At 37.5% G+C, this 14,716-nt stretch overlaps 1 protein-coding gene across 1 annotated transcript in view; it reads left to right on the top strand.

Annotated features, from left to right (window-relative positions):
* APPL1 (adaptor protein, phosphotyrosine interacting with PH domain and leucine zipper 1) overlaps window positions 1–14,716 on the top strand; it is a 46,017-nt gene that overhangs the window by 21,825 nt on the left and 9,476 nt on the right. Inside the window, exons 12-21 of the mRNA XM_049862192.1 lie at window positions 217–259; window positions 1,502–1,558; window positions 4,156–4,247; window positions 4,744–4,926; window positions 7,535–7,587; window positions 8,172–8,346; window positions 8,452–8,488; window positions 9,318–9,464; window positions 9,941–9,991; window positions 10,266–10,355. Of these exons, the coding sequence (XP_049718149.1) occupies window positions 217–259; window positions 1,502–1,558; window positions 4,156–4,247; window positions 4,744–4,926; window positions 7,535–7,587; window positions 8,172–8,346; window positions 8,452–8,488; window positions 9,318–9,464; window positions 9,941–9,991; window positions 10,266–10,355 (928 nt within the window). The remainder of the gene's footprint in view (window positions 1–216; window positions 260–1,501; window positions 1,559–4,155; window positions 4,248–4,743; window positions 4,927–7,534; window positions 7,588–8,171; window positions 8,347–8,451; window positions 8,489–9,317; window positions 9,465–9,940; window positions 9,992–10,265; window positions 10,356–14,716) is intronic.

A 14,716-nucleotide genomic window follows, 5' to 3' on the forward strand; every position in this document is an offset into this window, starting at 1 on the left:
GTGCTGATGCCTGTGGTGCTCCTGTCTTCCTGAGGTTCTGATTTGTTTTTATATATACCTGTAAGTTCTGCTCTGTCACACAGGGTCACTGTGAGTCGAAATTGACACTGTGGCATCTAACAACAATATAGTTTTAAAGATAAGAAATTCTCTTAGATCATTGAAAGTACTTCCATAAAAAAGTTGAGGGTCAGACTTATTCTCATTTTTTTTCAGATCTTCAATTTTGCAAGCAGAGAGTAAAAAGGACCATGAAGAGGTAAAATTTTACCTAGTTAATTTCTTCTGCATCAAGAAAATATTTTTCCAATTTTGAAACATATTAGTATGTTCATTATAGAAAATTTGGAAAATTCTAGTGAAGACAGTGTTCTCTAGTTTCTAACAGAATTTACAACTGGAGGGGACCTTAGAGATCATCTGTCTGCTGCCTTAAGGGCTCACATTCAGAAATGACCTTGTGACTGCTGCTTTCTGGAAGGCTGTTAAGGTCAGGAGGCAACAGTTTAGTCTATTCCCGTCCTAGCCCTCTGAGAGAGCACAGCCGCCTTAAGAGCGTAGTGGCAGCAGATGTAGCGTGGCAGGAAACAGATAAAGCATAAAACCTTGGGCAAATGAAAGACAGAAAAACAAAAATTTGGGAGTCTGTTCTTCTTCACAATCCTTTTCTTCTTGGCTCCATTTTTACTTCTTTTTTTACCAAATATGGAAGGTAAGGTGCCACCGAGAACTGACACTTCAAAACTGTCTTGAGAAATAATCCGTAAAAATATACTATCGTTTGATTTTGCGTCAGTTTATCTGACATTAGGATTGTTTTGGTAAAAGACAAGTTTAGTAGTTATGTACCTTAATTTACTGCTCTTGGAAAAGAGTGTTAAAACTTGCCTTTAGTGTCTAAAGCAGCACAGATATGTCTGCTTTTTGCAGAGTTTAGCAAACAAAATAATTCATTGAAGTTTAGCAAGACTCACCTGCCATTGGGAGTCCTGCAGAGTGAGGCAGAAGATGTAGAGAGAGTTTTCTTTGTTAATTATTTGTAAACTTGAAAGAAGGGAAGTATGTGCAGTATATTCACTTGGACTGTGTTTAGCTCTTAACTTTTTTATACTGATGTTTATTAAGATATCTGAGTCCAGAGGGTTTTGTTTGGTGGGAAAGATAAGTACAGACTATTAAACTAGAGTTTAACATTATTTCTATATTTTTTATTTCCTTGTGTAAAATAAAATTTTTTATATTAATAAATCAGCTCAATATTCTGTTGTACCCTCAAATACTCTACATGTATATGTCTATAAATGTATATGTGTGTATATATATATATATATACACAAACACATACATGAAGGTGTTTTCCTGATAAGGAAGAGCCTGTGTTACATTTAATGAAACTTCTGTTTCAGTTGAGTATTGAACATTCTGTTTTAGGAGAGAAGCTTTGTATGGAAAAAAAACTGTATTATTAATCACATTTTCCTGTTTTTTCCCCCTCTTACAGTGGATCTGTACAATAAACAACATATCCAAGCAAATATATTTAAGTGAAAACCCAGAGGTAATATTTTTGTTTTATGGTATCCAGATCTAGCAAAATTGAATAATTCTGTGGCTTATGTGGCTTTTATAAATTGTCATAATTTCTCAAGTTCTGTAATCTTTTGACTTTGAATGGGTAGCTTTAATGTATCATGTATGTAATGAGTGTCTTCCTAGAACAATATATTCTTTCAGAAGGTACTGAAATCAGTCAAGCAGCAAATATTTACTGGGTATCTACTGTCTGGAAACCCTGGTAGCATAGTGGTTAAAAGCTATGACTGCTAACCGAGAGGTCGGCAGTTCACATCTGCCAGGCGCTCCTTGGAAACTCTATGAGGCAGTCCTACTCTGTCCTATAGGGTTGCTATGAGTCGGAATCAACGGCAGTGGGTTTGGTTTTTTGTTTTTTATCTACTGTCTGCCTAGCACTGTGTTGAGCATCATGGGGAACAAGGATCCAAAAGAAGAATGAGCCATGGCATCTGCTTTCTAGGAGCCTATCTATGGGGAAGCAGAACTAAAACTTTTAACATTTCACGTAGAGCAGTATCTAATTGAATGTGAGTGGTGGTGACTAAAGGTGTAATTTTAGAGAATGTTAAGATCAGTGTGAACGTTACGTCTTAGAGAAAGCTCTGTGGGGGTGATGGAAACCTGAGCTGGGTAGGATTTATCTGTGTTTTGAGCAAAAGAGAAGATACTGCAGGTAAGAGCATAATGACAAAAGCACAAAGGCAGAATTTGAATGTGTGTGAAACTAATAGTGTAATTGGAGTTGAAGGTTCTTGTTAGTGAATAATAGCAAACTGAAATATGCATACATATCAGCCGGGGGTCTTCTTAAAATGCATATTCTGAATCTGTAGGAGTGGGATGAGATGGCCTGAGCTCCCAGTTCTGCACACTATACTTTGGGTAGCAAGGGTGGTACACCAGATGAATCCAGGAGTATAGACATAGCCAAAGGTGCCGTCCAAACTACAGGCAGAACGCGAGGGTGTGGAGAACTCTGGAAGGTGTCAAGCGCACCCACTCTGATGTGGAATTGGCAAAGCCTTGGCACTAGGGCAGGAGCTGTGTGTCCTCTCCCAGTCTTGGTGGGCTTGGCTGTGCTGTGAACTCCAGGCACCTTCCAGGGCTGGGGCGGGGGAGGGAGGTGATGATTTCAACTGAGGCAGAGCAGGGCTAATTTCTCTGGAAACCCTCACCCTTCTAAGTCTTAAACTGCTATTCGTATCAGGGTGGATTAGAGGGGAAGGTCTGGGACGTATAGGAGCCCATTCTCATAGTTTAGGCATGAACTGAGGGTCTGAACGAGATAGTAACCAAGGGAAGAGAGAAGAAAAAACGAATCAGAGAAATAGGTAAAAAGAAATTGCCTGGACCTGTCAGTGACTGACTGATGAAGGAGATACCTGGTAAAGATGACTTCAAGTTTTAAGCCTGAGTGAAGGGAAGAACAGTTTGGAAAAGAAGAATTCTGTTTTTATTATCATGACTTTTAGGTTCCAGTCAAGACATACGGTTTGGATGTTCAGGAGAAAGTTGTCTAACAAACAAAAATTCATGACCTAATAAAAACTTACGACCTCCAAAATATTAGTAATTTCTCCTAGGTTTGTTAATAATCTTAGGAGTTCAGTTACAGAAAATCAGTGCTAACCGTAGATAAGCCTTTTGTTTTCAGTAACTTGATCTCCTGCCAGTTTAGTTTTTCCTTTCTGTTAGGTTACTTTGGAGCAACAAAAAATAAAATTAAAATGCAAATTAGGTGACTTATTTTAATGTCTAGGGAAGACAATGTTTGGATTTGAATAATGCAAATTTATAGTACTTTTCTGTCAATAATCAAAATTCTAATTTTATGTCAGTATTTTTCAGATCCAGAATTATTTTATGTGTATTATTGAGAGAAGAAATTTTGACATTGTATTGGTGTTTTTACTAACTATAAGACACAGAAATGCAAAAATGTTTTGATTAATTTAAATCTATTCTTATTTAGCCAGTGTTTTAAATAAAACAGCAAGTCTAAAAATCTCTTTTTCTTAAAAAAAAAAAAAAAACTTTCTTTAAAATCTTTTAAACTTTGATCTGAAAATATCCATGATAACTGAATAATTTAAAATATATGCAAATTTCTGAGCATGAATGTATTCTGGAAAATTGTGACAACTCACCAGCAAAGTTATAAAGTACTAAATTTCATATTTTGTGAATGTTTCCTACTCCTAAATATTTTTATTTCACAAACTTTCTGAGAACCCACTATACCAGGCACTGTGCTGGGTGCTGGCAATACAGCGGTAAACAAACCTTAATCCAAAAAACCTGATAGTTATAAACTTAAACAAAAAACAGTATTTTCTTATTATGTATACTGGAAGAAAAAAAAATCGAATTTGTTTCCTAGCTAGACAGAAAAGAAAAAGCAAACTTAATTTCAGTGAAGTTAATTATGTATCTTAACATCAAGACAAGAGGATGTAGAACTACTCTGGTGTTCCCGTTGTTGTTTTGTGTGTATCTCAGAAGCATTTTGACAGTTCAGAGAGTTATATTCAAACTTTAGTTTTTTTTACTTTACCAATATTTTAAAAAACATTGAAATAGGAGATTGCTGCCCGAGTGAATCAGTCAGCTCTGGAGGCCGTCACTCCTTCCCCGTCTTTCCAGCAGAGGCACGAGAACCTCCGGCCGGCAGGGTAAGTTGCCAGACCAGGGTTATTTAAAGAACTGTTCGGGCTGTTTCAAGTGTTAGCAAGCTCTTTGTTTTTCCAGTACTACTTAGGTTAGTACTAAATAGTTCCCCAAACAACTTACAAAGTGTATCTTCAAATTGGTAGATTCACAGGCAGGGATGCTGCAGGAGCTGATGGGTCCAGGTTTCCTAGTGTTCCCGTGAATCCCTAGATTAGGTGATCCCTGTTTTTAAATTTAATAATTGAAAAGAAAAAAGTCTGCCGTTAAATAAGTAGCTATAAGTTGGGATTGTGTGTTTTTATTGACATTTGTTAAAACTGACTTATTAGGAAATTGTGTTTGTTCTCATAGTGTTTGATTTCCAAAAGAGAAAACTAAATGCAACGCCTTCCTATTTTTCTTTATGTTTAGACAGTCTCTTATCTTTCTTTATGCTTAGACAATCTTGCATTTTTCTTTATGCTTATTAGACAATCTTGCATTTTTCTTTATGCTTAGACAATCTCGGCCACCAGCAGTTCGAACCAGCAGTTCGGGATCTTTAGGATCTGAGTCCACAAATTTGGCTGCCCTCTCTCTAGATTCCCTTGTTGCCCCCGACACCCCGATACAGTTTGACATCATTTCTCCTGTGTGTGAAGATCAGCCTGGCCAGGCGAAAGCCTCTGGCCAGGGAGGCAGGTGGGTGATGGCACCATGGGTATGTTGGGCTCCGTTCTGGAAGGCCTTTGATTTCCTTTCTGCATTTGCGTGTCATCTCGCACATATCATGTGCGTCGGCTGTGTTGCATTTTCTTAGTTTTCATTGCTTAACATAATTAGGATAATGTTGGGGAGATACACAGGTTTCTCTCTGTCTGTCTTCTACCCCACTTAAAGGAGTTAAGATCATTTATTTATGTATTTTTAAATTTTTAGTTATTCTATGCTGAAGGCAAATAACCTTCGGGGGGGGGAACTGATTTCACATGTAGTTTAAAAATTGTCCTTCCTGTCAGTAGGAGAGATGAGAAGGCAGAAAGGGAGAGGAGCTGGTTGAATGAACACGAGAAATCGGGGTATAAAGGGGGAAGGTACATTAAAGGGATAGCAATTAGGGTCACATAACAATATGTGTATAAATTTTTGTATGAGAAACTACCTTGAGCTGTAAACTTTCACCTAAAGCACAACAAAAAAAAAAACTGTCCTTCCTAAGTTTTTTTTAATAGAATTTATTTTTGTTGTTGAGAATACACACAACAGAACATACACTGATTCAGCAGTTTCTACATGTGCAGTTCAGCGACACTGATTACATTCTTCCAGCTGTGCAGCCATCCCCACCCTCCTTTTCTGCATTGTTCCTCCCCCATAACACAAACTCAGCGCTTCCTAAGTTTCCTGTGTAATCTTTTTTTTTTAATTAACTTTTATCAAGCTTCAAGTGAACATTTACAAATCCAATCAGTCTGTCACATGTAAGTTTAATACATCTTACTCCCTTCTCCCACTTGCTCTCCCCCTATTGAGTCAGCCCTTTCAGTCTCTCGTTTCGTGACAATTTTGCCAGCTTCCCTCTCTCTCTATCTTCCCCTCCCCCCTCCAGACAAGAGTTGCCAACACACTTTCAAGTGTCCACCTGATTTAATTAGCTCACTCTTCATCAGCATCTCTCTCCCCACCGCTGACCAGTCCCTTTCATGTCTGATGAGTTGTCTTCGGGGATGGTTCCTGTCCTGTGCCAACAGAAGGTCTGGGGATCATTGCCGCTGGGATTCCTCTAGTCGCAGTCAGACCATTAAGTATGGTCTTTTTATGAGAATTTGGGGTCTGCATCCCACTGATCTCCTGCTCCCTCAGGAGTTCTCTGTTGTGCTCCCTGACAGGTCCTGTGTAATCTTTTGAGTTGCTGTTGTCAATTTGATCCTATATAGATACATCTTAAAAGAGTACAATGCTCAAGGCAGGCGTTCTTTACTATACTAGTTAAGCTAAACTGTTGTTTGGTTTTAAGAAGACTTCAGGGAATATTTTTAGTGTAAGGTTTAAAGATTATCTCAGGGCAGTAGTTTCAGGGGTTTATCCAGCCTTAATTTAGCTTTAAAAATATTTTAATTCTGAATTGCTTCTCATGTCTACTGTTTGGGTGTTTGTTCTTAAAATTTCAAACGAAGTTGCTAGTCGTGTCTTTAGGTTGTGACAGTATTTTAAAACTTCTTGAGGGTTATACATGTGTTGTAGGTTTATTAGAAACTATCATCTTGTAACAGAATTAGAACTCTGCAGTAAGGTTCTAAAACAGTATCACTTTGAATTATTCATGAATCGTCTTTTGTTTATATGATGAAAATATCCTTATCAGAGCAGTTAAAAATCTGCAGCCATTCTCACCCTCCTTTTCTGAGTTGTTCCTCCGCCGTTAACATATACTCACTGCCCCCTAAGTTCTTGTCTTTGGCTTTGGACGAAGGAAACGTGATTTAAGACAATCAATTATTAATTAGGTTGAACACCTAATAAATTGATAATATATATTAACTTGGATATACACGGTTATGACCAAGAAAAAGTAATTTACATTTGATCATACAACTGTATTTAGCATTTGCTATTTTTTTTTATAGGTCAGACAGTTTCATTCTGTCTTAGTGCCATTGTTACTTTAGAATCACTTAGCTCTCTGCTTCCAGAACCTGCCTTCAATTGTACTTTCTTCCTTCATTGTGGGTGTGCCAGTGCTAGCCACATGGAGGGAGGGAGCGTCCATCTCCAATTCATTTTTCTTCTCCCATTCTGTTAGTTACACCTTGAGAAATAAGGATTTAAAACTAGAAAATGTTCAAATCATTGTTAACTTGCTATGTGCACTTAGAGAACCGAAAAAGAGGTTTTCACAATCCCAGTAAATTCCTGAGTTTTTTTTCAGGCAGCTAATACTGGAACTAAATAGACATTTTCTCTGTACTTGTTTACTTAAACTCACGAACTTTTGCAACAGTTTATTATGATATTTATTTGTGTGCGTGTGTGCGGTTAAACTCCCTGTTCACCTGTGTCGTCTAAAATGCAGCAACATTGGGTTCAGCCTATTAACTCAGTTATTGTGTGAAGGCAGGGGCCTTTGTCACAGTAATGTGGTCATCAATGCTGTTCTTTAATGGGATAGGGCATTTTAGAGCTTTTTGTTTTACAAGATATGCATAGGATTTTGTGACTCTTAGTTTTAACTCTGGTTTTAATGATTGAGATTTCTTCCATGTCGTCATGGTAACTGACCATTGGTTCACATTTTTTCTAAACTTCTCAGGCGTACAAATCCATTTGGGGAATCTGGAGGAGGTACAAAATCTGAAACTGAAGGTAAAATAGACGGGCAATATTCTTACATTTTAGAAATTCTTCTCAGTGGTAAACTGAAGAATTTATTGTTTTATGTTTGTTGAGCTACAATGCTCAATTTTAATGTTATAGTCAAAATTTTCTGGTCATAATGCATTTAAAGCAACAGAACTTCATCTGAGTTAAGATACTATTCACACAAAATTGTAGAATATCACACTTGTCCTTGTAGGCAAGCTTTCCAATGCATATTTTTTAAGCTTTTCCTAATACTTGATGTTTCACTTCTGATATTGGAGCATAACTTTTCTTTTCTAGTAGCAGTTTATTTTGATATAATTTCAAACTTAAAGAAAAGTTATGAGAATAATACACGGAATTCTTTTTACCCAGAGCTACTGGTTGTTGAAGAGTAATCTTTTGCTATTTGAATTTGAGGCCTTCAGTTTCCTATAACTTGAACAGTGGAGTTAGGAGTTACTTCTAAATACTTCTGCTAAGTTGAATTTTTCACTGGCAATTCTAAAAGGAAGCAATGTATTTTATTCTTTAGGAAAAGAAACATGGGATTTAAAAAATATATAATGTACCTTGTTCTGTTTTAGATTCTATTCTTCATCAGCTGTTTATTGTCCGATTCCTCGGTTCTGTGGAGGTGAAGTCAGACGACAATCCAGATGTTGTTTATGAAACAATGCGCCAGATCTTAGCTGCCAGGGCCATCCACAACATCTTTCGTATGACAGAATCACATTTATTAGTCACTTGTGACTGTTTAAAGTAAGTAGGGACCCCACCCTCAAAAAAACTGTAGGGGAAAAAAAAGGTTTATATAATCTCACTCTAATTAAAATTTGTTTTCTAAATTTTTAATGATTATTATAGGTTAATTGATCCACAGACACAAGTCACAAGACTCACAGTAAGTTCTCCATGTTTATGGCTTTATTTTAAGCTCCTTTGTGCGTATACATATCCTCCAGCTTCATTCTGATGCTGGGTATTCAGATATGGTAGTATCAATTACGACTGGCCTTTTAAATCACGTTCTAGTTATGTCTGTGGCCATCTCTCCATAACGTTATTATTGAACATTCCACATAACTGAAAGAATGAGTGCAATCTGGCATGATACTTAGTGTTTAATCCCTTATTTAGGGAGCATATAGGTTTCTGGGTGATGCACATGGTTCGCACTTGACTCCTAAAGGTTGGCAGTTCAAACTCACCCAGGAGCACTGTGGAAGAAAGGCCTGGCAGTCTGCTTCTGAAAAGATTACAGGCAAGAAAACCCTGTGGACCAGTTCTACTCTGTAACACATGGGGTTGCCATGAGTTGGAATTAACTCAACAGCAACAGATTTGGTTTTTGGTTGGATTTAGGGAGCATGTGTTATATATCAAAGAAACTAATAGGATTGAGTTTATTTTATAGTTATCTATTTTGAGATAGCTGTAAGTGTGTTTCTATTTAATCATTTAATAATGTAGACCAATTTTGTTGAGTTTGACTTTCTAAAGTGTTAATAGCTAATAAAACAGATTCTGTATTCAATAACCTCTTGTTCTGCTAGGTAATCCAAACCAAATATGACATTATTTATTCTTCAATTACTAATCCATTAAAAAAAAAAATTGGCTTTAGTGTTCTATTTCTGATATTTTTATAACTTAGGCTATGAGCTGCCTATAAGAGTGCTGCTGAAATGATCTGAAAAATCTCATGTTTGCTCTGGTGTTTTCTGTGGCAGTTCCCATTACCCAGCGTAGTTTTGTATGCTACACACCAGGAAAATAAGCGCCTTTTTGGATTTGTGCTTCGGACATCAGGAGGGAGAAGTGAGAGTAACCTGTCATCCATTTGCTATATATTTGAATCAAACAATGAGGGGGAAAAGGTACGTAGCTTTTCAAAATGCGCTTTTCTTATAAAATACAGATCATAGTCACGGTTCCTACTAAGATTTCTGAGAAGAAAATCCCAGATTTTGCTTGGTCTGACTGAGCGGCTTCACCCGAGCATGTACTTTGAAGAGAGCTCAACCGACGGGCTGGACCTTCTGACTCCAGAGTCCTGTATCTTCCCGGCCACTGGTGGCTGGTTGGTGGACTCCGTTGTTTGCAGATGCCTTCGGCTTAGACAGGGCAGTATCAGTGGCTGCGTGCTTCACTCTTTGCAGTGAAGCATTTGAGATAACAAGTGGGCCAGTAGTGGAAACCCACACACAGATTTGACTTGGGGTACATCAGCCTTTCTTTGAGACAGTGTATTGTGCTAAATTGTAAAACTACTTAAATCAACCATTTGAATACTTGGAAGTTATTTCTTTGATGAGAGAACTGCCTGAGCTTTTCCTGCTTTTTCCCCTTTTAGATTTGTGATTCTGTTGGACTGGCAAAACAGATAGCTTTGCATGCTGAACTGGTAAGAATTTGAGATACTTAATTATCCAGGAATGTTAACTAAAGTATAATACAGGATCCTATTAGCAAGTAAATAAAACGTTTTCCAAAGTAAAGTAACAGTGGGTGCTACCGCAGATATATATAGCATTAAGAATTTGGATAAATGGCTAAGATAGAATGTAGACTTCTGGTGTGCTTTCTCATGTCTTTGAAAAAAGGTTACAAAGGTATTAATTGAAATGTGTAAAGTTTAAAGATATTTAATTCATTGGTTTTATTCATTTGTTCTTCAGGATCGTAGGGCATCAGAAAAGCAAAAAGAAATAGAGAGAGTAAAAGAGAAGCAACAGAAAGAACTCAGTAAACAAAAGCAAATTGAAAAGGTATGCAGCCCTCATGTCTGGGTCTTCTCCTTTTGTGGCGTTTGTAGTTTCCTTAACTCAACACTGTGATGTTCAGATTTGAATTTCCAAATGAAGGTCTGTTTCTGATTGCTCAGCCACTTCATGACCAGGTGATTCCCAGCATAGCAGCGAAGGTGACCTCTGCCTTCTGACATGTTGTTTGCTTTGGCATTACACTGGCGTGTGGTGTGACTGGCTGTTAAACAAACATACCAGAACTTTCACATTCCACTGAGGGCTGTCTCTATCAAAGCAGGTCTTTTGAGAGACTACATAGACTTAACTGCTATTGTTGAAAACCATATTGTCCTCTAGAGTCCACAGCCTGGGGGAGAGTGAGAGAGAGAGACAGACATGGTGTTTATTTGTTGTTTTAATTTTTCATTGTGCTTTAGGTGAAAGTTTACAGAGCAAATTCGTTTCCCATTTGATACTTTGTACATAAAATGTTCTATGACATTGGTTTTATCCCCCACAGTGTGTCAGTACTCTCCATCTCGTTTCCTTTTGTCCAAATTTTCTACCCCTTGCCTTCTCATCTTTGCTTTTGGGCAAATACTGCCCTTTTGAGCTTGTATAATTGATTATTCTAAGGAACACGGTTCTCTCAGGTGTTAATGTTTATTTTATGGGCCTGTCTATTGTTTGGCTGAAAGGTAGTCTCTGGTAATGGCTTCAGTTCCAGGTCAGAAGGATGTCTTAGGGCTATAGTCTTGGGGGGTTCCTCCAGTCTCTGTCAGACCAGCAAGTCTGGTCTTTTTTGTGAATTTGATTTTTTGTTCTACATTTTTCTCCTGCTCTATCCAGGACCCTGTGTTGTGATCCCAGTCAGGATGGTCAGTAGTATGACCATGCACCATCTAGTTCTTCTGGTCTCGGGGTTGTACAGGCTGTGGTCATGTGGTCCATTAGTCCTTTCGACTAATTGCTGCCTTGAGTCTTTGGTTTCCTTCATTGTCCTCTGCTGTGCATGGGAAGACACCAATAGTTGTAATTTAGGTGGCCACTCACAAGCTTTTAAGACCCCAGACGCTACTCACCAAAGTAGGATGTAGACCATTGTCTTTATGAGCGATGCTGTGCCAGTTGACATAGATATCTCCCAAGTCTACGGTCCTTTGCCTTTGAGCTTAGGAACTTTGTCCTGTGAGGTGCTTGGTTATGTCTAAAAAGTATCCATGACTGTGCCCCTTGTGTGCTCCAGTGTCTATATTAATATACATGCAGCACCTACAATTATGTACGTAGAAATACGTATGTAGAAATATGGCTGTAGGTGGGTATGCTCCCTTACACCCTCCCACACCTCTTTGTTTGTTAATACTGTTGTTTCAGGATTGTATTATAGGTTATAGTAATTACCGTAAAAGAAAAAAAAAACCATTGCTGTCAAATGGATTCTGACTCATAGTGACCCTGTCGGACAGAGTAGAACTGCTCCCTAGGGTCTCCAAGGAACAGCTGGTGGATTTGAACTGCCAACTTTTTGGTTAACAGCCAAACACTTAACCACTGTACCACCGGGGTTCCAGTAGTTGCCCTTTATTTTTGTATTCTTCTCAGTGTCTTCCTTTGCCTTGGTCATGTTGTGCTGACTTCCCCCGTGTTGTGTATTGCCTTTCTCTTCACCAATATTAACATATGTCTTCTATCTCGTTAGTAATTTTGCCTCTGTATCCCTCCCATCCCTGGTAACCATAGAAGAATTTTTTTTTTCTGTGTGTAAACCTTTTTTTGTTTATAACAGTGGTCTCATACATTATTTATCCTTTTGTGACTGACTTATTCCACTCAGCATAGTGTCTTCCAAATTCATTCATGTTGTGAGATGTGTCACAGATTTGTCATTACTCTTTATCGTTGTGCAGTATTCCATTGTGTGTATATATCACACTGTATTTATCCATTCATTTGTTGATGGGCACTTAGGTTGTTTCCATCTTTTTGCTATTGTTAATAATGTTTCAGTGAACATGGGTGTACTTATATCTGTTTATGTCACTGCTCTTATTCCTCTAGGGTATATACCTATGAGTAGAATTGCTGAATCACATGGTGTTTTTATTTCTAGCTTTTTAAAGAAGCATCAGTTTTCCATAGTGGTTGTACCATTTTATATTTCCATCAGCAATGTAGAAGAATTCTAGTCTCCCCACAATCTTGCCAACATTTATTTTCTTTTTTTGATGAGTGTCGTTATTGTCAGGAGGAGATGGTATCTCATTGTAGTTTTGATTTGGACCTTTTTAATGGCTGATGATCCCAAGCATTTCTTCATGTGTCTGTTAGCCACCTGAATGTCTTTTTTGGTGAAGTGTCTGTTCATATCCTTTGACCATTTTTATGATTGAATTTTTTCTTTTTGTTATTTAGGTGTTGAAATTTTCTATAAATTTTAGAGATAAAACCCTTGTCAGATACGTCACAGCCAAAATTTTCTTTCCCATTCTGGAGGTTCTCTTTTTATTCTTTTGGAGAAGTCTTTTGATGAGCGTAAGTGTTCAGTTTTTAGAAGGTCATGTTTATCTAGCTCATCTTCTGCTGTTTGTGTGTTTTTAGTTATGTTTGGTTTTCTATTTATGCTGTACGTTAGGAACTCGAACATTGTCCTGATTTTTTCTTCCATGATCTTTATCATTTTAGGTTTTGTGTTTAGGTCTGCATTCATTTTGAGTTAGTCTTGTGTATCATATGAGGTATGGGTCCTGTTTCATTTTTCTACAGATAGACATTCAGTTTTATCAGCACCATTTTTTGGAGAGACTATCTCTTCCCCATTTAATGGACTTTGGTCCTTTGTCAAAGGTCAGCTGTCCATAGGTGGATGGATTTATGTCTGGGTCCTCAATTCTTTTTCTTTGGTCTATGTGTCTGTCATTGCACCATACCAGTACCAAGCTGTTTTGACTACCATGGTGATACAGTCTTTTTCTGGAGAATGATCTGTGTATGTTGAAAAAGAATATATACTTTGCTGCTGTTGCGTGGAGCGTTCTGTGTATGTCTGTGAGTCAAGTTGGTTGATTGTGGCATTTAGAGCTTCTGTGTCTTTCTGGTTGTTCTTTCACTGAAAGTGGTGTGTTAAAGTCTCCCACTATTATTTTGCAACTCTCTATTTCTCTTTTCATTGCTATTGGAATTTGTTTTATGTATCTTGGAGCCCTGTCATTGGGTATATATATATTTACTGTGGTTATGTCCTCTTGGTAGATTGACCCTTTAACCATTATATAACGTCCTTCCTTGTCTTTTATGGTGGATTTTGCCTTAAAGTCTGTTTTTTCAGAGATTAATATTGGCCACTCCTGCTCTTTTTTGATTGTTTGTTTGATACATTTTCTTCCATTCTTTGAGTTTTAGTTTATTTATGTCTTTGTATCCAAGGTGTGTCTCTTGTGGACAGCATATTGATGGGTCATATTTTTTAATACATCTGCCACTGTCTGTCTCTTTAGTGGTACATTTAAGCCATTTACATTCGATATGATTATCAGTAGGTATGAGTTTACTGCTGTCTTTTTTTTTTTTTTTTTGTGGTGTTAACGCGTTCTTTGTTCTGCTTAATTTTCTGTGCTGAGTTCTTTTTGTTTGTGGATTTTCTTTTCTTTTGTTGTTGTTGCTTTTGTGTTTACTGGGTCTTTATGTTTTTCTTTTTTTATATCAATGAGTAGGTTTGTTAACTTTCTTTGTGGTTACCTTGAAATTTACCTTTAGCTTCCTAAGTTTAAAGCAGTCTTTTATTTCTTGATATTGCCTTGACTTCCTCTCCATACGAAAGTTCTATAACTACACCATTTATTCTTCCTTTTTGTTTTGATGTTGTCATTATTTACAGGTTGACGTCTCTGGTTCCCTGTTTTCAGTCTTTTAGCTTTGTTTATTTTTGAGAATTCTTTATCTGGCTGATGCTGTCCTGTGTCCTAATCTCAGGTTGTTGTCCGATGTTGTTAGTTGTCTGTCTGAGGGACTCCCTGTAATATTTCTTGCCTTCTTGCCTGCATTGTTTCTGCCAAGTAATCAGAGCTTAGTGTTATTGGTTCGCCTTTGTTAGGGTACTTTGTTTTTCCCGAGCTGTTGTCAGGATTCTTTCTTTGTCTTTGGTTTTGACAGGTTTGATTATGATATATCTTGGTGACTTTTTTGGGGGATCTATCCTGTATGGGACTCATTGAGCTTCTTAGGTGGATATCTTCTCATCTTTTGTGATATTAGGGAAGTTTTCTGCCAGGAAATCTTGGACAATTCTGTTTTTTTTTTGTCTCTTCCTGTTTTGGAATTCTGCTAACACATACATTTTTCTTCTTGATAAAGTCCCACCTAATTCTTAGGCTTTCTTCATT

Source organism: Elephas maximus, chromosome 20, assembly GCF_024166365.1.
Source record: "Elephas maximus indicus isolate mEleMax1 chromosome 20, mEleMax1 primary haplotype, whole genome shotgun sequence".
Taxonomy (NCBI): domain Eukaryota; kingdom Metazoa; phylum Chordata; class Mammalia; order Proboscidea; family Elephantidae; genus Elephas; species Elephas maximus.